The sequence below is a fragment of the Mesoplodon densirostris genome, chromosome 8 (assembly GCF_025265405.1).
Source record: "Mesoplodon densirostris isolate mMesDen1 chromosome 8, mMesDen1 primary haplotype, whole genome shotgun sequence".
Classification (NCBI taxonomy): domain Eukaryota; kingdom Metazoa; phylum Chordata; class Mammalia; order Artiodactyla; family Ziphiidae; genus Mesoplodon; species Mesoplodon densirostris.
Genome location: NC_082668.1, coordinates 33729518 through 33754440, shown reverse-complemented (window position 1 = coordinate 33754440; position 24923 = coordinate 33729518). Strand labels below are relative to the sequence as shown.

The 24923-nt window shown below is 38.9% G+C and overlaps 1 protein-coding gene across 2 annotated transcripts in view; it reads left to right on the top strand.

The window, feature by feature from the left end:
• The first annotated feature begins 12642 nt into the window (after positions 1–12642).
• LOC132494671 (cytochrome P450 20A1) overlaps positions 12643–24923 on the top strand; it is a 69959-nt gene continuing 57678 nt past the window's right edge. The window contains exons 1-4 of one of the 2 annotated variants that reach the window (XM_060105895.1): positions 12643–12905; positions 17883–17932; positions 18536–18702; positions 20771–20913. In XM_060105895.1, the coding sequence (XP_059961878.1) occupies positions 12834–12905; positions 17883–17932; positions 18536–18702; positions 20771–20913 (432 nt within the window). In that variant the 5' untranslated portion in view covers positions 12643–12833. The remainder of the gene's footprint in view (positions 12906–17882; positions 17933–18535; positions 18703–20770; positions 20914–24923) is intronic. The other variant, XM_060105896.1, reaches the window with a different exon arrangement.

Genomic DNA, 24923 nt, shown 5'->3' with positions numbered 1-24923 from the left:
AAAATGATGGGGTTTTGGTATTTTAAATGTTTATTTTTAAAAAACTGTTTCTAAATCAAAACTTTGGAAATGTTTCTTTTGCCTGTTTATCTAGAGATTTTGGTATAAGGATGTTTTTTATTTTTTATTATTTATTTTTGGCTGCATTGGGTCTTCGTTGCTGCAAGTGGGCTTTCTCTAGTTGTGACAAGCAGGGGCTACTCTTCATTGCGGTGCAACGGCTTCTCACTGCGGTGACTTCTAGAGCACGGGCTCTAGGCACGCGGGCTTCAGTAGTTGTGGCTCACGGGCTCTAGAGCACAGGCTCAGTAGTTGTGGCTCACGGGCTTAGTTGCTCCGTGGCATGTGGGATCTTCCTGGACCCGGGCTCGAACACGTGTCCCCTGCATTGGCAGGCGCATTCTTAACCACTGCGCCACCAGGGAAGTCCCAGGATGTTTATTTTTAAGGTCACTTAATATTGGTTTTGGAAGTTATTTTGGATGATTATAAGTTACAAAAAAGTTTAACTTAGATTATTAGGGGATAATTCCTAAATTTTTGGTATTTTACTTTGCTACTGTTTAGATGGAGGAGCTAAACAAGCAGTATTCATTTTATAGCACAAATATGAAGAAGCTTTTTTCACAGTAGATACCCTACCTAGAGTAATAATAGATGTTCAGAGTGGTGGGATTAACCCTTATATAATATTTTCCAAAAAGTGAAAACCAAAAATGTAAAGTTTTGAGGAAAATCTTTGAGAATATTAGCAACAGTCTAGAAGAATGGAACTTAAAGTTTATTAAATGAGCAAATATAGTAGTAGCATTGGCTGAATAATTCCTCTTTTAAACAGTTTAGACCACGGATTAAAAGTCACTAGATAAAAATCACTCTAAAGATATACCTTGAGGGATTATGGTGTATTTACATGTTACCCATAGAAATTATTTCTGTATTGTATAATGGGAGAAATGAACAGTTTCATTAGAGTGCAGTAACAGGTGGACATTTCAGAAGATGAATATAATATCTCAACTTAGCTGTTATATGAAGTGTGTTGTCTTTGAAGAACTTTCATCTGCTTTTGTTTCTTGACACTCGTGATGGAAATAAAAATGTCAGCATCCTGATGATGTGGAGCAATTTATACTAAGGAGATGATTTTTTTTTAGAAAGTGAGGTCAAATATTAAAACATACAATAGAGGTACTCATTTAGAGAATAAACTTTATAAGATTTTTTTTTCAACTCTTCCCAATCAGTATTCTGTCATTACTTAGATAAAATTGGAGGAGAGAAGAAAAAAATAGAATAGGGCATGGATGAAGCTTGGCCAGTTGTTTAAAATCTTATAAGCCTGTGAAGCTCATGTCATCTATGAATCAGTTTCTATTAGTTTCCTTTAGGTCACAGTGCTTTTTCAGGTCACATCCTTTTGTAGGAGAGAAAATGCCAATTACTCATTTGTCATTAACAAGGAATGACAGTGAGGCTTCCTTCTTTCTCTATGTAAGGCATATAAAAATTATCCTTCAAGAACTAGTATTGAAAATCAGTTTAATGCTTCTGAAGGAATAAGTGTGCCCTCATAATTAATTAGAATTTAGATTTGAAAGTTAAATCTTTACCGAAGATTTTTTGTATTTTGCTTTAATAGTAGTAAGCAGAGGAAATTGTTAACTTAATACTCTATTTTTATTTAATGATGACACATGTCACATGGCCTTTGCCTTTAAGTATATTTTATATTGCTATTACTAAAAAAATCACTAATGGAAATCTTTTAATTGAATTTAAAGAGGTTAGCTCCTTTTATATATTTATATTTATAAAGTGAATAGCATTGTCTTTATCACCTTTCCAATGAAAAGATGCAAGTGCATGGACTATATATAAATATTATATAAATATTAAATAATATTATATAATATGTAATGTCCTGTCGGGGTGTGTATATATGAAGGTTGGTCTCTTAAAATACATCATTAAATATGTAATCCATAAATAAGTTCTTAAACCTGTCTTTAGGATATAGTTTTTGACTGATATAAGAAATGAAGTACTTTTTTTTTCTTCTCTAAATCTAATCTGTTGTTTTCCTTTATCAGACAGACTCATAGCTTGTCCTAATTACTGTTTCTCTCATCAACTAAAACTGTTCTTTCCCAGTAAGTGACCAGCCTTAAACATTTTTATCACTTTAAACAAATACTGTTCTCAGTATTCTTTTTGCCTAATTCATTTATCATATGTACATTTGATTTGCTTTAAACTTGATCATCCAGAACATTGTTATAGAGAGTTTTCCTATATCAGAGCCCTTGTTGTGTTTTTTCTGATGACATTAGGCAACAATATAGTGTTATCAGTCATCATTTCAATATTATTAAAACGTTGGCCACAACTTTACTTCTTCAGTTTGAATCTAGCATATTCAAGGCCATTGTTTCTCAACTGAGATTGTAGATCAGACTTCTCTGTGAAGTTTTATAAATATACAGAAGTTTAGGCACTACTCTGGATACTTTGAATCTCTTTACTTGATATTCTTGGTATAAAAAATTGTCTCAGGGTTATTAAATCTTAAAATATTTTCTGCTATAGAAATTATATCCATTCATTTCTATAAATCAGATCTGATATTCACAGGCTTACTTGAAAATAGGTTTAATCATTATCCTTGAAGACATTTTTTCTAAAATTTGCTTGGAATGGCTTTCTTATCTTTGTTTTGCATGTCGTGGAAACAACCAAATTTCCTTTTCGGTTTGTGTTATTCCTATCATAAACTCTCTTTAGACCTTTCACATTTGAAAATTATAGCTAAAATTTGCCTCCAAAAAAGTGTTTGCTTGTATTAGTTCCTAGTGGCTATCAGTGAATATTTTGCATATCTGAGTTAGGTAGCATTTTAAACTCTTAATAAAAAACATGAGTAACAAAATGCTAGATTTAAAACGTAGACTTAGATCTCTTACAGCGTTGAAGCTGGTAATCAGTAGTTTTCCTAATTAAAAGCATTGGATAAATTCCCAAAGCACTTCTGAGGACTTTTGTAGGTATAGCCTCTGTATGGAAATACTCTTTAATTTTTCATATGGAAAGTTTTAGTATTACAAAAAAATAAAGCACTAACATTTAAGATATTTAGGCCTGTACTGGAAATGATTCAAATTTTCTACATTAAAAATATAAGGTCATCTTAGATTATAGGAGTTATGCTTTTCTTCAGTATAAGAAGCTTGTGTAAAAGTGGCTGTCTTATCAGGTACTTTTCTGATACATTGTAGTAGTTCATCAGATACATCTTCTTAGATTATCTCACTGACATTTGTCACATGTGGGTGATTTCTAAACACATTGTAGGATTTGGACCTATGAAGCTAATGGCTTTAGTGAAAAATAAAAGGACAGAGATAAAATTGTATTTACTTTTGTCTTCATGCCTTTAATCTTATAACTGAACATTCAGAGGAAAAGAACAAGTAGAAAGTCACTAATTCAACATTTGTTTTCTGTGGTTTAGTTTTAATATGTTTCCTTGGAAACTTATTTTGCAAATATTACCATAATAATAATAACACCACAGTATTGTCATTGAAAAAGTTACCCATTCATTTTCAAAGTTGACTGCTAGTGGACTTTTGGATGTTTGTGTGTGTGTGTGTGTTTTCACTTATAACATGATGGCTGTCTCATTATTTAAAATTTATAACTATTTTTGAGTGTACAAACTGATTAGCTATTTATAATACTATTATAATATAGCACTGTAATTTGAGAATAAGAAAACAAGTTAGGATTTAGGTGGGATTGAAAAATAAAATTATATTTTATTGATTAAAATATAAACTTAAAAAAATAAGTCTTATTCCAATTGGACCTTTTAAAATTTTATTTTTGTAATAATATATTGCAACTTAATCTGTATAAAATTAGAGTGTCTCTGGTAGCCAGTGTACTAAATAAATAGTTACTGTTAAAATGCTATTTTTGTTGTTCCTTATCTTGGAAACATTTCCTCACAGTATCTAAGCAATGTGTTTTAAGATTTATTGGGCTCAACCTACAAATTCAACAAATACTCCTTTTGCATTTTGGAGGAAAAAACTTAACTATGAGATACATATTTTGCTCTTCAGAATGCTAAAATTATATTAATAAACACTTTAGAAAGTAGTTCTGGTAAGGAGATGTCAGTTGTTGGACTTAACTGAAAAAGTTTCAACCTCTTAGTTTCTTTTTTTTCTGTTTTTTGTTTTCTTTTTTGCGGTACGCGGGCCTCTCACTGTTGTGGCCTCTCCCGTTGCGGAGCACAGGCTCCGGACATGCAGGCTCAGTGGCCATGGCTCACGGGCCTAGCCGTTCTGCGGCATGTGGGATCTTCCCAGACCGGGGCACAAACCTGTGTCCCCTGCATCGGCAGGCAGACTCTCAACCACTGTGCCACCAGGGAAGCCCTCTTAATTTCTTATGTAGGGATTAAAGAGAATAACTTTATTCCTTTGGGATTTTAACTGGTTTTCTTGGATATTTTTCGAAGTATTTAATTATAATAGTTTCTACATTTCTTCCAAAATTATGGCATATTACAGTACATCTTACTGTTAAAGATCTTTTATATTTTTGACTTTTTTTCCTATTATGCTTTTTACTGCTCTCTCCGATTCATAAATACCATCACCAAAAATTTTTTGTGGCTACTGTTTATTTTATAGTTAGCTTTAACCATATGGCTGGTCTGTTCTCTTCAAGAATTCCTAACGGGTATGGCTTTCCTTCCCTCAGCTGTTTGCTTTTATAGACTTAGAGCAAAAAAATTAGCAAAAAATAATGAGAGATCTAGCCAGTCATTTTCTATCAGATGCATTGCTATAGAAGTGAATTCATTAAGACTGAAAAATATTGAACACATATGATTTGCCTCTTATGTCAGTTTTTCTGGGACCCAGATTAAATAGGAGCATTTCAGTGTTATCATAGAAGTGACAGTGACTTGAATGCATACACACACACACACACACACACACACACACACACACACACATGCACATAGTCAACTCAGAGGAGGATAGATGAAAATTTGGAATTGTTTAAAAGAAATACTTGCAAATCATGCTGCTACTTAAATATTTAAGGAATTCAAAAAGTTTTGTAGTTATCATAAAGTGTTCCTTGTCATTTGTTCTACTGGAACTGACCATGAAAAAGAATATTAAGCCTTATTTATATCTAATTATTGACTGTGCAAACTGTGACTCAATGGATATTTGTATGCCAAAAAAAAGTTTTTAAAGTTGAGAAAGTTTTAGACTTAGTAAAGATGTGTAAATAATTTTGATTAGTATTCTCATTATAATGAAGCTACTGTTAATTTGGTGCAATACATTCTTCCCTTTCTCATCCTTTTAAAATTAAATATATAAGATGTATGTTTTGTTTTGTTACATTGAATTTTGTTTTAAAATTTTTCAGTGTGTGTATATGAACTAATGTTTGATTTGTTTCTGTATAGCATGAATGAAGATAATAATTGAAAAATTTGCACATTTTTTAGTCCTTTGGAAATTTGTATTCTAACAGTTTTTAAGAATATGCATTTATTTTGTACATAATAAATTTAGCTTTGTATAGGAAAATGGGTTTGAATCAAATAAAAAATGATGTTTTCTTCAGCTGGTTTGTAATTCTCAATTTTATAGAGTCTGATTAGAACTTAGCATTGGCTAAGTTATTTGAGTAGACAAGGGATTGAATACAGTATTTAAGCAGCAAATTGATCTCTGCTTCTTTCTCATACGAGCAGAATTTCTTCTGTAGTCCTATGTGCACAAGATAAATGTTATGTTAATTGACCAGTTTTTGTTGTATATAACAACAGGTATTAAGCCTTTCATTTAAAAGGCACCTCAGAAACATGGTTATGAGCTAGAAATCTCCATTTGTAGCTAATCAAATAATACATTAGATTGGTTTTTTAAAAAACATTTATTTCCTTTCACAGTTAAAATCTTTTACTCATCAACTTTGGCAGTCTAGATGTTGACCTATTCCTATCCTATACACTTTACATTTGTGGATAAGGTAACAGATTGAATGTAAGTAACTGTATTTTAGTTTGCTCCATGTTGACGTTCTGGCAGAACAACAGTGAAGGCATAAACCTACAAGGATGAGGGCATAAGCCTAAAAGGACAAAGAAAGTAGAGAAGATAATCAATACAATTTTGGAAGGTGGAAAATTAATGGATTCAAACTGGATGAATCTAGACTTACAGGGTGCCTAAGATAACGATAGGTACCTAAGTCTAAATCTCTCCACATGTCCTCCAAAAAACTACACAGATAAACAAAAACAAATGTATCCTCAAAAATCCCATGCCTTCAAGATATCAGGAAGACAGATAACATGACAAACATCAAATTACTTAAAAATAGAAATATAAAAAGCAAATTCCAACAGAGCTATCTCTTAAGTTTCTATAGTAAGCCTTTACAGAAAGCAAGGAGGGTCCAGAAAAACTTGAGAGTAGCTGATTAGAGAACCTAAGATTGAGCTAAAAAAAAAAAAAAGACTCCCAGAAAGAGAAAGTCCATCCTAAGTGCAAAAAGACTGAACAAGAGTTTGAGTGGATCAGAGTACTGCATACAAAAAGTGGACTTAGTGTGCAGGATTTGACATGGCAATCTCAGAAGACATTCTTAAGAAGAATGTAGAAATGCAATTGCTTTGTAGACCAGTTGGTGAAAGAGGAAAAAATGGGGGAAATTTAGGATTTAGGATCCTGCATGTAAGAGAGAAAAATATTGAGAAATATGTAATTCTGCCCTTCACCCTCATCTTCCCAAAACTAAAATAAAAAAACTACAATCCATTATCTATCATGAACGATGACACAAAAATCCTTAAGTGAATATTAGCAGATCATTTCTAGCAATGTGTAAGAAGTATAATGCCTCATGACCAAGTGTGGTTCATCCCATGAATTTAAGATTGGGTTAATGTTTAAAATGTCACCTTTTAAGATAATTCTCAGTAGACTAAAAATAGAAAACTTTCTTAATAAAGTATATTTGTGAAAAACCTATAGCTAACATAATATTTAATGTAAAAGACTGAATTCTTCCTAAATTAGGAATAAGGTAAGAATACCTATTCTCACTATTATTCAACATTGTACTGGAGACTCTAGCTACTGCAATAATGCAAGAAAAAAAACAGCATACATATTGGACAGGAGACAGTAAAAATATCCTTTTGTGGTTACAAGCATGTAGAAAATTCTAAGATATCTATGTACACAAAATGAGCCAAGCAAAGTCAAAAGATACAAGGTCAAATACAAAAATAGATCATATTTCTGTATTCTAGTAACAAAAATTGTAATTCAAAACAATACAGTTTACAATATTGTGAAAATATTAAATACTTAGGAGGAAATGTAACAAAATATTTGCAGGACATGCACACTGAAACTACAGAATACGGCTGGAAAAATGGAATAAAAAATAGATTTGAAGAAACTGAAAGGTTGATTCTAAATTTTATAGGGAAATGCAAAGGACACAATGTCAAAACAATTTGAAAAAGAACGAGGTTGGAAGACTTACTCTGACTTCAAGAATTAGAGCTACAGGAATCAGACATTGTGGATTATCCAGCATAAGGATAGACATGTAGGTCAAAAGGAGTAAATAGAAGGCGTTTAGATGTGGCCATATATATGATGAATTGATTTTCTACAGATGTGCCAAAATAATTAAATGAGGAAAGAACAGTCTTTTCAACAAATAGTGCTGGAACTGATTATTTATTAACTTGAAGCGAATTATAGACCTAAATGTAAAACCTACAACTATAAACTTGAAGATGAACTCATAAGAATACATTTTACAATCTTTTGTCACAGCTAAAGAATCTGAGTTTAGGAAAGCTGAATGTTTTATAATGGGCTGCAAGCACACCTTCCTGACCTTTGCCCTGGAGGGAAACATTAATACTGATGAGTAAGCAAACATGCCTTCTGTTCCAGAAGGAGACTATTTCTGCCTTCCAAGTTGCTTGCTGTACAAACATCCTTGAAAAGATACGCCCAGAACAAAATGGCAGTTAATACCTTGCTCTTAAGAGACTGTTTCCCAACACTGCCTATCATCCACTAGGCCTTGTCAGACCACCAAGTCTTAAGGATCATAGGGAAGACATAAGCTGCATGAGCAAGTAGCCCAGATCCCCACCACTGTCGTACCAGTGCCCCTTCCTCAGCTAACACATTTGGTTTTATAAATGATCTTGTATGATCAGATGGAGGAGGAAGAAAAAGACCAAGCTTCATTTACAGATGGGATGGCTCAGCATGTGGGTAAAGCCAAAAATGGGTAGCATTGAAGCCTTACTTTTGGGTGGTTTTGAAAAACAGTGGCGAGGGAAAACCACCTCAACCACTAAAGGGTGGTGCACCATGTCATTTACTTTGTGTGGAAAGATAAGATGTGGAAAGATAAGAGGCCCAAAGTTAGAATATATACATATATATGGAATCATGGGCAGTGATGAAAGGCCTGGCCAGCTGCTTAGAGACATGAATGGAAAAAGATTTTAAGATTGGAGACAAGAAGGTCTGGGATAGAGGTAGGTACATGGACATATGAGAGTGGGAAAGAAGTGTGAAAATCTTTTTTTTTTTTTTTTTTCTTTTTGCGGTATGTGGGCCTCTCACTGTTGTGGCCTCTCCCGTTGCGGAGCACAGGCTCCGGATGCGCAGGCCCAGCGGCCATGGCTCACGGGCCCAGCCGCTCCGCGGCATATGGGATCCTCCCAGACCGGGGCACGAACCCGTATCCCCTGCATCGGCAGGCGGACTCTTAACCACTGCGCCACCAGGGAGGCCCAAGAAGTGTGAAAATCTTTGACTCACATATTAGCACCCACCATGAAAGAGGCATTAAACAATCAAGTGAACCAAACAACCAATCCAATTCATGCCAGGTAGTCCCTGCACTGGCCACTCCAGGGCCGGTGCAATGGGTAAGTACATGAACAAAGTAGCCACAATGGCAGAAATGGAGACTATCCATGGGCTTAACAGCATGAACCCTCCACTAACCAAGGCTGGTCTAGCTATTGCCGCCACTGAATGCCCAATTTACCAACAACAAAGATAAAGGCTTAGTGCCCAATTCCTCAAGGAGACCAATGGGCCACATGCTGGCAAGCTATGTATTTTGGGCCCCTTGCATTCTGGAAGGGCAAGTTCATTTTCATAGGAACAGACATGTATTTTATGTACATGGTTTGCCCTTTATGTCTACAGGGCCTTAACCAGCACCATTATCTTAAGGGCAGTGGAGTATTTGATTCATTGGCAAGGGATTCCACATAACATCACCTCAGACCAAAGGACCCACTTTACAGTAAATAAGTGCTGGAGGGAGCCCATGACAGTGGAACTCACTGGTCATATCACATACATCACCCACAAGCTGCCATCCAGATAAAGCATCAGAATAGCTTGCCGATGTGACCTGGATAATTAGGAAGAGGTACAGCTGCCATTACATAATGGAGTATGTAATAGTGTAGAACCCAGGTGATTTACTTGGGCGCTACTTTGTACTTCTTTGACCAATTGTGACTGCAAAGAGAAAGACCATAGTCTGAGAAGTACATGATTACCAGGTACTCAGGCAGTTCAGAATAATCCAGTCAATCTTCCAGACTAACCAAGCCTCAAGACTTGGTAGCTGAGTAAAGAGAATCTACCATGGATAGCGGAGAAAGATTATAAGTATCAGTTGTGGCCCTCAGAAAAACTACAGAGGCTAACTTCCCTTCCACGTTTTTTCTCAGGAAGAGAGTAAGGTGGGTGTGTAGAAAAAGGCCCAGCAAAACCCAGTCATTGTGGGTAATTCTCATTCCAAACTCCCCACTAGGTTGGTCTAGGAGTTGTTGGGCCTGCATCATAGTTCCACTTCTCTTTCTTCCCAATCCAGACTCCTTCCTTCACATGTATTAATCCTTACTACATATCTTGCATCTTAAACTCCATCTCAGACTCTGCTGATACAATGTGCAAGTACCCCATACCACTCAACTTGTAGGAACTTTATCAATATGACAGACTCCTAAGTAATTTTTGAGATTTCTCTCTGACCTTCTGGCATGTATTATTTTACTAAGGCATCTAGGAAATTTCTACTTTATGCTCACCAGGTCTCAATAGTATGTCATCAGAGTAATGGACAAGCAAGATGCTGTGTGGAATACCATTACAAATAAGTTAGAAATTTTATCTTATTATGTCACAGAGGAGAACTGATGAAGTCCTGGAGTAAAACACTGATGGTGTAATGCTGTCTCTACTAGGTAAAGCCAACTGTATCTGATTATCCTTATTCATTAGAATTGAGAAAAAAAAATTTGCACCCACCAAACAGGCAATTTAATGGCAATAATAATTCCCAGCAGGAGACAGATGGCATGCTGAAACCAGTAATTAAAAGAGAGTTCAGTAAAGGAAATATTTATGAAGGTGTGGGAAGGGTTTAAGGAAACCACAAGGTTTCAGTGCTCCAAGACTAGCAGCAGAGGTGAGCCATCACCAACCCTAAGGCTGAAGTGGCAAGAAAGGAGTTCCATTTCCTAGAAAGGGTATCTGTATGGGAAGGGCCATATGACAGGAGCTATGGTAAACAGTGAGTCCACAGCATGAAAGCCAGTAGAATGACTATCTTGACTTTCCTTTCCTTTCATCCTCTCATCTTATGCTACTACTTCCCATTGGCCAAATCCAACCAGAATTTGGATCAGAGGGCTAGGGAACCCACCGAGTGTCCTTTTATATAGACAGTACCACCTATAGAGCAGACCAAGACAGGCCCATGCTTGGGAGTTACCCACATATCACAAATCCATAAAAAAATTAAAGAACGCATGGGCAAATCAGTATTCTATGGTCAATCAGGATTTGGTGGTTAATCAGGATTTTGTGGTCAACTAAACTGTTAACATCCACTCTCATAGCTAATACTGCTCAGGCTCCAGGGAAATTCTTCGTATCTCACATTCTGTATCTTTGAAATATTATAAAATGTGACTGCATCTAAATGCTATGAAGGTTTGTAGGCTGTGCTGCTATAAAACTGGAGGAGAATATAACAGTGGAAAGAGTATTAGAGCTTGAGCAAGTCGATAAAAATAGATAAATTACTTTAGCCAATGTTTGTTCTCAGCATAAACACAATAGATTTTCGCATAATTTCTTCTCTTCGGTTTCCATTAGTGGTCTGGAAGTACTCAACAATTATTGTGGTGACCACGGTGGTTGCAATTGGCAGCTTAGGAACACTTTTCCATATTAAATTACTGTTCCTTTTTTTTTTTTTTTTTTTTTTTTGCCGCCTCTCCCGTTGCGGAGCACAGGCTCCGTATGAGCAGGCTCAGCGGCCATGGCTTACGGACGGGCCTAGCCGCTCCGCGGCATATGGGATCCTGCCGGACCGGGGCACGAACCTGTGTCCCCTGCATCTGCAGGCGGACTCTCAACCACTGCGTCACCAGGGAAGCCCTGCTGTTCCTTTTAAAATAATATATATGTAGGTCTAGATATGATGTGAGTAAAGTGTGGTACCAATTCTTTATATTACCCTACAGATCTAGTTATCGCTTTAAGAGATTGTGAGAATCACAATATAAGTGATACAATTGTTATGATAAATTTAAACTGTTTTATAATATTTATAATTTATAAACTGTTTATAATATAATAATATTTATAACAATGTTACCATATGCAACAACTCCATTACAGTTGAACACAATAGATAAAAGTCATTGTTCACTTCTGAAGCTAAAGATTAAAAATTTTATTGATAATTCCAGTTGCTATTGCCTCAACAGAGCAAAATTTCTTCAATTTGAAAGAATTAAAAAAAACTATTCTATACATAAATTATGCTTCAATAAACCTGAGATTGTTTTAAAAAAATCTATCCAAGAACTACAATGACCGAAGACAGGATAATTTGGCATTTCTGCAGACAGAAGACAAATGATGTCAAAAATCTTGATTTTAAAAATAGAGATTCTGGGCCTCCCTGGTGGCGCAGTGGTTGAGAGTCCGCCTGCCGATGCAGGGGACACGGGTTCATGCCCCGATCCCGGAGGATCCCACATGCCGCGGAGCGGCTGGGCCCGCGAGCCATGGCTGCGGAGCCTGTGTGTCCGGAGCCTGTGCTCCGCAACGGGAGAGGCCACAGCAGTGAGAGGCCCGCGTACAGCAAAAAAAAAAAAAAAAAAAAAAAAAAAAAAAAATAGAGATTCTTCTGAAGTAAAGGGAAGAAAAATAAATTTTATGAAATAAATATATAAGGTGTGAATTATGCATCTATATTTTATATTTGATCCAAACACCACTAGATTATTATAGAACACCCAGACATGTGCAATAATTAAGGTCAGCAACATTTTGTTATTACATATATTTTAAATCTACTTGGAAAAGTGTTGGTCGGGTTACAGCGATGATAACTCCTAATGTTTTCTCCAAGCCGGGGTTCCTCCTCCCCCAGCAACTCGATCCCGAAGTCGTGGGCGTGTCTGGAGTCTCGGGCGTGTGTGGAGTCGCGTCCGCCGGAATCCCGCCTCGGGGCGCGGCTACCATCTCCCAGAGCTCCTCCGCGCTCCCTTGCTCCCCTCGCAGCCCTGGAGGCCCAGGCCACGCCCCCAGCGGCCCATTCGTTCGTTCGTCCCGCGGGCGCCCCCGCACACCCCTTTTGCGGGTGTCCCAGCAGGCTGAGGCGCTGCTGCCGAGCGCTGAACCGAGACGTGGCTCCCGGGCGGAGGAGCCATGTTGGACTTCGCGATCTTCGCCGTTACCTTCTTGCTGGCGTTGGTGGGAGCGGTGCTCTACCTCTACCCGGTAACCCCCGGCTCGGCCTCGGTCTCGCCCGCATCCACGTCACCCTGCCCGCGGCGGGCCTCAGGGGGCGGGCCCGGGGGGGGCGGGGAGAGCTCCTGCTGCGGCTCCTACTCTGTCCAGTTCCGGGCCCGCGCGGGCCCGGCTCCCGGGGCATGTGACGCCTCGCGGGCGCGCGCGGGGGCTGAGGGCTGGTTCCCCTCAGCCCCTGGCGCTGACGACGGAGCGGCGCGGGCCGCACGGCCACCTTCCGACGCCGAGTGAGGGGGGCAGGTGGTTCAGCAGCGCGGGCGCGGCCGCCGGGGGCTGAGGGCTGGTCCGCGGGTCCGGCCTCCCTGCGCCTGCCCTCGCCACGCCACTGTTAAGGGCGGGTCTGAAGCGCTTTGGTGGCTTTCGGGCAGTAACTCTGCGCACTCCAGTTCCATTTTCTAGTGTGCCTGGGAGGAAACTCCAGGCTGCTCCACGCCTTTCCCCTTTCCCAAGGATTCTCCCCCAGTGTTTCTTTTGTCGTCTACTCTTCCATCTGTCTTTCGACTTTCATTCCTGAAATCCTGACCGGGTCTTGCTCCTCGCAGGGCCTCATGGACCAAATAAAGCGGTCGTGGAAGGAGCCCTGTGCAGGGGGAGGTCAGCTGTGAGCTTCACCTAGCCGAGTGCTTTATCTCTGAATCTCCTTCCGGCCTTCTTTCTCTTCTTGCCTTCTTCAGCCTCAGAAGGTGGTTCTGAAAACAAAGGAGCTAATGGATGAGGGATGATCTACAAAGCAAGGTGGTGGTTTTGTAGAAGAAGTTGTAAAGCAGCAGCACAGTGCCAAATACATCACTGGCATGACAGAACACCTTAAATATTCTCGCTGGTAAATGGACTGGATTGGAGTATTGCAACTGCCCCATCTGGAACTTTCAGTGAATCTTATTTTCTGAGAAATAGCCATCCGGAAGGTTACGAGAGTGCGGGAGTAGGGAAATGAGATTTCCAGGCAACTCACTTGAGGGTCATGAAATTAAAATAAGACTAGTCATTATGGGTGTGTTTTTTCCCAGCAGTTTTTTTTCTTTTTTCTTTTTTCTTTTTTTTTGCCGTACGCGGACCTCTCACTGTCGTGGCCTCTCCCGTTGCGGAGCACAGGCTCCGGACGTGCAGGCTCAGCGGCCATGGCTCACGGGCCCAGCCGCTCTGCAGCATGTGGGATCTTCCTGGACTGGGGCACGAACCCGTGTCCCCTGCATCGGCAGGCGGACTCTCAACCACTGTGCCACCAGGGAAGCCCTCCCAGCAGTTTTTCTTCATCTATGTGGAATCAGGGGCAGTTGACAGAATATTGGGTTTAATTAGAATTGGTGTTTTACTAGGTGCTTTTGACAAAAGGATACAGGGCAAGGGGGTGGTTATAATGGACCATGGAATCTCAGCTGGACAGAGTGGAAAATGAGTACATGAATGGGTAGGTTAAAAGTCCTTTTGGGGTAAAAATAGTTTTTGGAGTCAAGATGTTAAAAATAGTGAAAAGGAGAAATAGGAGGTGCTTGGATGCTTGATGTTAAAACTCTGGAGATGGTGAAGTTATTGGTAATGTCAAGACCTAGTGTACAACCATGGGAATGAGTGGCTGAGATCAGGTGGAGTTTTGAGTTGGGGACAGATGGGTCAGGAAAGAAGATAAACTTCTGTAGGGGGCTTCCCTGGTGGCGCAGTGGTTGAGAGTCTGCCTGCCGATGCAGGGGACGCGGGTTCGTGCCCCGGTCCGGGAAGATCCCACATGACGTGGAGCGGCTGGGCCCGTGAGCCATGGCCGCTGAGCCTGCGCGTCCAGAGCCTGTGCTCCGCAACGGGAGAGGCCACAACAGTGAGAGGCCCGCGTACCGCAAAAAACAAACAAACAAACAAAAAAACTTCTGTAGGAATAGGAGTCTGGGGGATGAGGGAAGACCTGGGGATGGTAGTCCTGGACTTAGTGTGGTGTCTAATGTAGGTAAGGAAAAAGGTCACGGTAACATTCTGGATGGTCTCAAGGTAGATGGTAGGGGTGAGGCTAGGATTATCAGGGAGTTTGGCAGGGTCTTGCCAGGTGCATGCCAATCTGGGGATCTCATCAGTTTAACTGTGTGGAAGATGTGGATATAGTAAAGGGCAGGAGAGCATTTTGCCTGGTGTTCTGGGGCTCACTCTTCATTTCTCCTCTTGAAGGGTGGAGGTTGGTGTAGGAGCCGTCTTATCCAAAGCGCACAGACTTCTGAGGCTCCCTCTGCATGCCTGCTGCTGGAGCTGTAGAAGCATGATGAGTTCGGTGAGGAGGGCTTGTAGTTAGTATTTGCACATTTTCAGAGGTTCTTCACGCCTGCCTATCAGTAGTTTTCGGCAGATATTTCGACATTTCTGTCGTAACACTCAGTAAACTCGTTCAAGTATTCAGAGACATCAGTTGTATTTTCTTTCCCATGAAAATACCCATTATGGAGCCTTCCATCATCCTTCCCCAGTCAGTAGTGGTTATCATCTCCTTCGGCTGCATAGCTCTTGTCCTTTTACTATCAGAATTGGTATTCTCTTTGCCTGTGTTGGATACCCTATTTCCTAGGTGCCACATGAGTCTCTCTCTCTCTCTTTTCTTTCAGTTCCTTTATTTGCTGCAAGTGCATCATTTTCCAGTAATTTCCTAAGAAAGTGTGCATGGAAAATACATTTTTTGACATCTTGCTTGTGTGAAAATCTTTCTGTTCTAGCTTCACACTTGAATGATAGTTTGGCTTAGTATAAAATTCTAAGTTGGAAATAATTTTCCCTTAGAATTATAGGGACCACCACCCACCAGCCAGTTGTTCCTGAATCTGGAGTCTCAAGGTCACTTTCCAGAAGGATGGTAATCACAAGAATGGTGTCTGAGGGATCTGTATACTGGCTTTTTGCTAATTGTTAAAATCTTGTGTCTTACCCTGCCTTTCTGGTTACTGAGTGCAAATCTGATTGCTTCCTTACCCTGCCTTTCTGGTTACTGAGTGCAAATCTGATTGCTTCCTGTGGGAATTCTCCTCTGTAGACCCCCAGAGGAGGCCTCACAACTATGTCAATTAATCACTGCTCCAACAGCTTTAACACTTCCAAAAAAATTGGTTGGATTGTTCGTCCACTGTTGTCTCCTCTTCCATTCTCTTTATCCGTATTTTCTCCTTTTTTATATCTTCACTATCATTTTGTGGGATTTCAGGAAGAGATAATTGATGAGTGTTATCAATCTACCATGTTTAAAGAGAAGTCAGGAAACTTGTTTCAGTCAATAATTTCAGCCTAGAAAATAAAAAGTTGGCTTTTTTTATATGACTGACTTTTTCTTTTTCTAATTGAGTTCCTTCCATCCTTTTCCCCACTTTTTATAATATTAAACTGGACAAGTTTCCATTATTGATGAGACTGTAGGACAAAATTTTACATTGTAGGTTTCATTGTCATCAGTTACATGCAAGTTGCACATACTATTACCTAGATAGTATTCTTTTTTTTGGAACGATTATCACTTCAGACCACTACTTTTTTTTGTTTTAAATTTATTTTTATTTATTTATTTTTGGCCGCGTTGGGTCTTTGTTGCTGCGCATGGGCTTTCTCTAGTTGCGGCGAGTGGGGTCTACTCTTCATTGTGGTGCACGGGCTTCTCACTGTGGTGGCTTCTCTTTTTGCGGAGCACGGGCTCTAGGTGCGTGGGCTTCAGTAGTTGTGGCACGCAGGCTCAGTAGTTGTGGCTCGCGGGCTGTAGAGTGCAGGCTCAGTAGCTGTGGCGCACAGGCTTAGTTGCTCCACAGCATGTGGGATCTTCCTGGACCAGAGCTTGAACCCATGTCCCCTTCATTGGCAAGTGGATTGTTAACCACTGCGCCACCAGGGAAGCCCCTAGATAGTATTCTTATAGGATTTAGTACAAACTGTAAAACTCTTCAGTTAGTACCATTCAACCTAGTATCTCTCTTTTGGCGTACCTACCCCAAAGGAGGAGAAAAGTAAAGTTGTACAAAGATTTTCATGGCGCTACCTATAACAATGAGAAAATGAAAGAAAGAAATAGCCTAGATGTTTTACAGCCCTATAGCAGGAAGATGATTACACAATTCTGGATACATAGTGGAACACTGTTTAGCCTTTAAATGTTCAAATAAATAAATATTCATTTATTTGTATAATGTTAAGTAGGGGGGAAAAGGGCAGAATGTCAGACAAATAAACTCTGATTAATACTAGCTAAAATCATTGACTAAATTCGGAATTGATTCTGGAGTTGACTATTTTAGGTTATTTTTCCTATAAATATTTAGTTTATTTAAAAATAGTTTTACAAGATATCTTATTATAAAAGTAATATGCTTGTTGTAAAATAAAAAAAAGACACTAACCTCTAAACCCAGCGACCATAAACCCAGTACAAAATTGTAAAACATGAAAATTCCCCCAACTTTTTCATAGTTCATTCTTCAGAGGTTGTCACTTTAACAATTTGCTATGAATTATTTTGTTATTTATTTCTATACCAGACACCTCTCTGACTGTATGACCCTGATAATAATAACTGCATTAAAGCAAATGATGAATATCACATTGTATTTTGGTAAATTCTTTGACTAGAAAGAGGAGAACTATTTTAGGAATGAAACTATTATGACACTGATTTTTTTTTGAAAGCCAAGCCAGATGGAACCATATATAGTCTCAGAACAAAGAAAAATGTACTTGATTATGTATTAATTTGATGAAGAATGGATGTTAAATTCTTCAAACACCTTAGTTTAATTGATAGAGAGGAGGAATATTAGGATAATTCTTTTCAGTACAAAGAATCCAGTTTTTGTATTTTAATATAGAAATAATCTCTGAGATTCAGCCAATTTGGAAAACCATCATTTAAGGTCCTGCAGATGTCTTGGGAAAACACATCTGACTTATGGGATATGTGATAATTCATTATACTAAACTTAAAAAAATTTTTTCCCTAAGGCTTCCAGACAAGCTGCAGGAATTCCAGGGATTACTCCAACAGAAGAAAAGTGAGTTTTTTTTTTTTTTAATCAAGTAGAGTCAATTCTTAATTTTGGATCAAAACTAAACTATATCTTTAGATTACTCGGTTTATTTCATTCCTTTGTTTTCTCTAAACTTATCTCTGGGCATACTACCTAAACTTTGTTAAGAACAGAAAGGAAGCCTGTATAAATCAAAACCTTTAATTTCTTTCACTTCTGTTAGCCAGAGAGTGTTGAAAATAGAAAGGATTAAGATAGAAGGAAATAAGAAAAAGTTACCATAGCTGATTTAAATTAGCCTGTGATTTAATAGCCAATGACGGTGTCCATTGCTATCTCAGAATGAGTTGCTGCAAAAATTGGATAGTTTTCCAGTATCTAAGTCAGATGTTCCTCGTGTAGCTTTTTTATTTGGTATGAATTCTCAAAATATCAGACAAATCCGTATCCAAATGTAACTACTGAAAGAGAGTCAAATATAATTCAGTTTTGGATTTTGCAGTAATTTGAATTTTGTGTATTTTTGCTCTCATCTGTTGACACAGTTAATTCAGAATCAACTAGTATTGTTTTTCTGATTCTTCCATGTTAACTTGATTATTTTGTCAAATGTTGCTCTTTTTTCAGAGATGGTAATCTTCCAGATATTGTGAACAGTGGAAGTTTGCACGAGTTCCTGGTTAATTTGCATGAGAGATATGGGCCTGTGGTCTCTTTCTGGTTTGGCAGGCGCCTTGTGGTTAGTTTGGGCACTGTTGATGTGCTAAAGCAGCATATCAACCCCAATAAGACATGTAAGTTTAATTTTCTTTTTAATTAGAGTAGATGTCTATAAATGAAGATCCATACATTGTTCTTAGGAATAGCTAACATTTATTAAATACTTTGTATTATATGCCAGACACTGTGCTGAAGTCTTTATATTAATTACTTCATTTAAGACACAGTATTGTAAAATTATTATTTTCTTCCTTCAATTTATAGATATGTATGAAAAAAAATCCCAGTGTAAATGCCAACAGAATTTTTTTGGAACCTGAAAAACTAGTTCTAGGGTACGTCTGAAAGAGTAAAGGTACAAGAGCAGTTAAGAAACATCTAGAAAGAACATTAGTTTGGGAGATTCTTGTACCATCAGGTCGAATAGTGTATTATAAAACTTGATTAACTTAAAAAATCTTGTACTATAATAGGACTAGACATATGGATGGAATGGAGTAGGTAGCCCAGTAGACAAACCGAGTGTATATGATAAAGGTAGCATTTTATGATAAAGGGAAAAGGTAATAAATGGTTTAGGAAAACTAGTTAGCTATTTGGAAAAAATAAATCTCAGTCCCTGTCTCACTCTTTATATCAAAATAAATTAGAAATGATTAAAATTTGGAGTCATAAAAGTAATAGAAGAAAAAATGGTTAAATCTTAAATTTTTTAATTTTAATTTTTTAATTTTTATCTTATTTTTATTTTATTATTATTTTTTCTTTTCTGCGATACGCGGGCCTCTTACTGTTGTGGCCTCTCCTGCTGTGGAGCACAGGCTCCGGACGCGCAGGCTCAGTGGCCATGGCTCACGGGCCCAGCCGCTCTGCGGCATGTGGGATCCTCCCAGACCGGGGCACGAGCCCGTGTCCCCTGCATCGGCAGGCGGACTCTCAACTACTGCGCCACCAGGGAAGCCCATGGGTCTGTTTTCTTTTTTTTTCTTTCCAGTACGTGGGCCTCTCACTGTTGTGGCCTCTCCCGCTGTGGAGCACAGGCTCCGGACACACAGGCTCAGTGGCCATGGCTCACGGGCCCAGCTGCTCTGCGGCATGTGGGATCCTCCCGGACCGGGGCACGAACCCGTGTCCCCTGCATCGGCAGGTGGACTCTCAACCACTGCGCCACCGGGGAAGCCCTGGGTCTGTTTTCTTAATCACAGAATTGCCGCAATGTGGAAGGATGGCTCCGTTAAGAAATACAAAGATGGGTAAAACCAGACATGGCCTCTGCTCCTGTGGAATTTATAGTTTAGTGCTAGGGAAGGGGGGGAGCATGTAAATGGTGTTCGAATGATCACACTAATGAACTGAGAGACGTGCTCTGAAAGAAGGGACTGTAGTTCTTTGCAAAATCTGGCAGATTTTTCTGTCTGTCTCTCTCTCGTAAGAAATGTTAACAGCTGTAAAACAAAAAAATCTCAGATATTTAACAGTGACTATCTCTGTGTGGTGAGACTTAGATGAATTTATTTTCTTTGTATCTATGTTGTTTTAATTATTTACAATGACAGTGTATTTTTGCATATGTGGAAACAATATAGTCATTAAAGAAACACTCAGGGAATTCTCTGGCGATCCAGTGGTTAGCACTCTGTGCTTCCACTGCAAGGGGCCTGGGTTTGATCCCTGGTTGGGGAACTAAGATCCTGTGAGCCTCACAGCGCTGCCGCCAAGAAAAAAAAAAAGGAAACAAGAAACACTTAAAAATGAATGAAGGAGAAAAGAAAAGAAATTTTTTGGATTCAGCTAAATAATTTTAACTGTAATACTTGACAGTTACATACACAAAATCAATTTTGCTTTAAAAATCAGTGGTGTGATTTTTTTTTACAAAGTGAAAGATATTGCTGTCATGTGAGTAGATATGTAAGTATCAATGATTTACAGTGGAATTCTCAGAATATTGTTTTCTTGCCAATTTTTATTGCCTCTTGAACTGTTCACATTTAGGAAAGACAAGGGAGTTGTGAAAAAAAGTTCATAGTCTCTTGGCTACAGTCCCGTACCTCCCTGATCTCTGTTCTTTTGCTGGAGATTTATTTATTTATTTTTTGAGTGATGACTTTGCCTTTGAAATGTTTAATTTGTCTGTTTCAGCGGACCCTTTTGAAACCATGCTAAAGTCATTATTAAGGTATCAGTCTGATAGTGGGAACGTGAGCGACAACCTCATGAGGAAAAAATTGTATGAAAATGGTGTGACTAATTCTCTGCGGAGTAATTTTGCTCTCCTGCTAAAGGTAAGGTAGTTTGTCCTGGAGTTCTGTCATACAGATAATAGTATATGGATCTTCCTCAAGTTACGATGGGGTTATGTCCTGATAAACACATCGTGAGTTGAAAAATATCATAAGTTGAAAATGCATTTAAATACACCTAACCTCCTGGACATCATAGCTTAGCCTAGCCTGCTTTAAACATACTCAGAACACTTAACGTTAGCCTGCAGTTGGGCACAATCATCTCACACTAAGCCTATTTTATAATAGAGTGTTGACTAGCTTGTGTAATTTGTTGAATACTGTGCAGAAAGTGAAAAATAGATTGTTGTCTGGGTACAGAATGGTTGTAAGCTTATGGGCTGTTTGCTCTCATGGTCCCATGGCTGGCTGTGGGCTATGGCTGCTGTCACTGCCAGCGTCACAAAGTGTTATACTTCATACGCTAGCCCGGCAGAAGATCAAGATAAGACGTTCATAGGACTGTTTCTACTGAACGCTTATGGCTTTTGCGCCATGGTAACGCTGAAAAATTGTTTGTCGGGGACCATCTGTATATTTTAACTACTAGTGTGTCTTTGTCTTTCCTACTCTTTTCTTACCTGTTTTTCTAAGCTGAATTTTACTCTTTTTTTGTGGGGGCGGGCCGCACTGCAAGGCTTGTGGGATCTTAGTTTCCTACGAGGGGTTGAATCCATGCTCCCTGCAGTGGAAGCGCAGAGCCTTAACCACAGGACCGCCAGGGAAGTCCCTCTAAGCTGATTTTTATTCTCCTGAAATTCTAAAACGAAACAAAAACAAAACAAAAATCTCAACATCTAGACTCCCTATGTAAGTTGGAATGATGGGAGCAGAGAGAACCTGAAGACATTTTATGTATCAGTAGATTTGTCCATTGTTTTCAGACCAGACTAAACCAGCATTTCCTAAAATATGGTCTGAACTCACCTGAAACACTCCCTCTTGTTTAAGGTGCAGATTACTGGGCCTTTACTTGGACAAACTGAATCACTGGGAGGGGCACCTGACATTTTTAAGAAGCTCAGCAAATCATTTACAAAGGTTGAGAACAATACTAATCCATACCTTTTCCTTTTTGTTTCTAAAGACCCTTAGCCAAGCCCTGTGCGCTGCCTTACAGTTCCCTGTGATCCCACAGGGCTGTTGCAGACCTTCACCCTTATTCTAGTACTGCCAGTCCTACCAACCCCTTTGCTTGCTGTAGATGTCCTAGCCTCCTGCTTTGCTGAGACTATGGAGTCCTTTACATGTGAACTCCCTCAATAGCCTGTTCCCCCACCAATAGACTCTGTCCATCGCAAACCTTGGTTCTTTTTTCTTATTTTAAATCTTGAAGAATCCTTCCTTCTGTCCAAAGCTAATCTATCCATTCGTGCCATTTAAAAATAATGTAATTTATAAAAGTAATATATGGTTGCTAAAGAAAACGTGGAAAATCTGATAGTGTAAAGAAATCACCCATAATCTGACTATAGATTTTTTATATGGTTGAGATCATATTGTATGTACAATTTTATATACTTTTTCACTATAAAACGTATCATAAACGTTTCCCCATCATTAAAAAATTTGCAGGGACTTCCCTGGCCGTCCAGGTGAAGACTGCACTTGCACTGTGGGCGTGGGGTGAGGGTCGGGTGAGCACGGCTTCGAGGTTCCATCCCTGGTCGGGGAACTAAGGTCCTGCATGCCCTGTGGCTCAGCCAAAAAGAAAAAAAGAAAAGAAAAGAGAAGAAAATTTCCAAAAATAACTAAAATTATGCTTTTTCTGCTAGTCACTTTATAGAATATGGAAACATTTAGAGAAGTCCTAAGGAAAAAAAATAAACATTTTTACTGCTGTTCATTCCCCGGTGATAACCATGTTGAACATTTTCAAATACTTTGCATCATTCCAGTCATTTCTGTGTACAGTAGAATTTCAATCAGCATTATACTGTACAGACAGTTTTAGACTGCATTTTTATTTACCATTATATGATAAGTATTTTTATAACAGTAAATATTCTTAGAAAATTACATTTGAAAAGAGTCTCTCATGTCACTTTTACCTTCTGAGTATCTTTCAAATTCCTCTACCCCACCAGCACTGCTCCCATCCTGGTTTAAGCTTCCGTCATCTTATGTGGATTGCTTGTTTCTCTGCCTTCTCTCTGCCCTTCTCCTCCAATTTCTACCCTCTGTTAGGGATTCTTAGGCTTTTTTTAAGACATGTACCCCTTGCAGTTGTGGTGAAACCTACAGACTCCTTCGGAGAATAGCATTTGAAAATGTGTAACTACAAAGGAAACCAGTATAGTTATCAAAATGTTATTTTTAAAAAACTTGTGATATCATAATATCTGTGCTTTATTGTTAATGTATTAAATAACAAGGGCTAGCAATGCTTCCCCAAACTTGCACAATTTTAAAGTAACGATGTTATGAGAGACAAAACCATTATTTTGAGAGTTTTACAATAACCAAAATATAATGTGAACGTATTTGAGATTTGTACTGTGACAAAGTTAAAAGGCCTATATTCAGAAAGAAGTGCTAAATTTTATTTAGAGGTTAGTGAAAAATAAAGATTTTTTCCCCCTCATCCAAGTTCACGGACTCCTGGATTCTATGCACAGACCCTTTAGTATCTATGGACTGGATGTTCATAACCCCTGAGAACAGACACTTTCAAAATACAATTCTTATTTTATCAGTCCCTGATCAAAAACCTCCACTGGCTTCCCTTTGCTCTTGGGACAAACTCCGAAGTCTTGAATGTCATCTTAAAGACCGTATGTGGTTTGACCTGCGTACTTTTCCAGCCTCGTTTCCCACGTTCTCATTTGTGCTTATACTCTAGCCACCCTGGTTTTCTCTTAGTTCTATACCTTGCTCTCTCCTATCTCAAAGGCTCTGTATATGCTGTTCCTGTTGCCTGGATTGTCTCATCTAACCATCCACACACCTAGTTAATGCATGTTTATCCTTCAGCTCAGTTTAGATGTCACTTCCCCAGGGAAGCCATCTCTGATCATCCCACTGTCCCTAGGAAGGTCCCCCTTTTAGATGCTGTCATAACACCCTTTGCTTTTCCTTTGCAACATGTCCTAGTTTGTAATTATGTGTAATTCTTTGAATAATCTTTCCTAAGCTGTATGCTCCACGGAGGGAGACACTATTCTGTTTTGATTTCTACTGTATCCGTGGGTCTTGGTGTAGAGTAGGCCCTCAGTAAATATTTATTAAATCAGTGAATGAATACTGACCAACTTACAGGTCCTCAATTCATAGTCTCTTCTCTTATCTCTGTGGGTCTGTTCTTGCTATTTTCTCCTCAGCTAACTCCTGGCCAACTCGTCTTCCAATATCCAGTTTAGTTACCTACCCTCTGCCATTCACCCTCTTTACTACCATGACAACCTGGCCATACTTACATAACAAAATTAAATTGACTTTCTTATCTCCCTTCTTATATTGTGTTTTCCTTCCCCTTTCCTCAAATCTGTGTACCTCGAAGAAAGTTTTTATTTTGTTGTATGTTTAGTGTAGCTTCTTGGGAAGTAGTAGTATTGTATAGAGCACAGACTTTAAGCTTGGGCAAAAGGCTTTGAATCTTATTTCTGTCATTTAGTATCTGCATGATTCTTTGTGTGTTACTTGGCCTTTGTGAGCTTTTATTGCCTCTTTTTTTTTTTTTTTTTTTGGCCACTCTGCAGGGATCCCTTAGTTTCCCAACCAGGGGTCAAACCTGTGCCCCTTGCGTTGGAAGCACAGAGTCTTAACCACTGGACCGCCAGGGAGGTCCTATTGCCCCATCTTAAATTGAGGATAATAGCATCCACGTTACAAATTTGCTGTGAGGATTATATGAGGTCATGATGTAAAATACCTAACAACAGGTCTTAGAACACAGTAACTACTCAAAAAAATACTTTTCCTTCCTTTGTTTGAGAAGTAGATTTTCCTGCTGTTTGTTTGCTGCTCCCCCCGCCTCCCAACATTCTTCTGTTCTGTTAAAATTTCTTCTT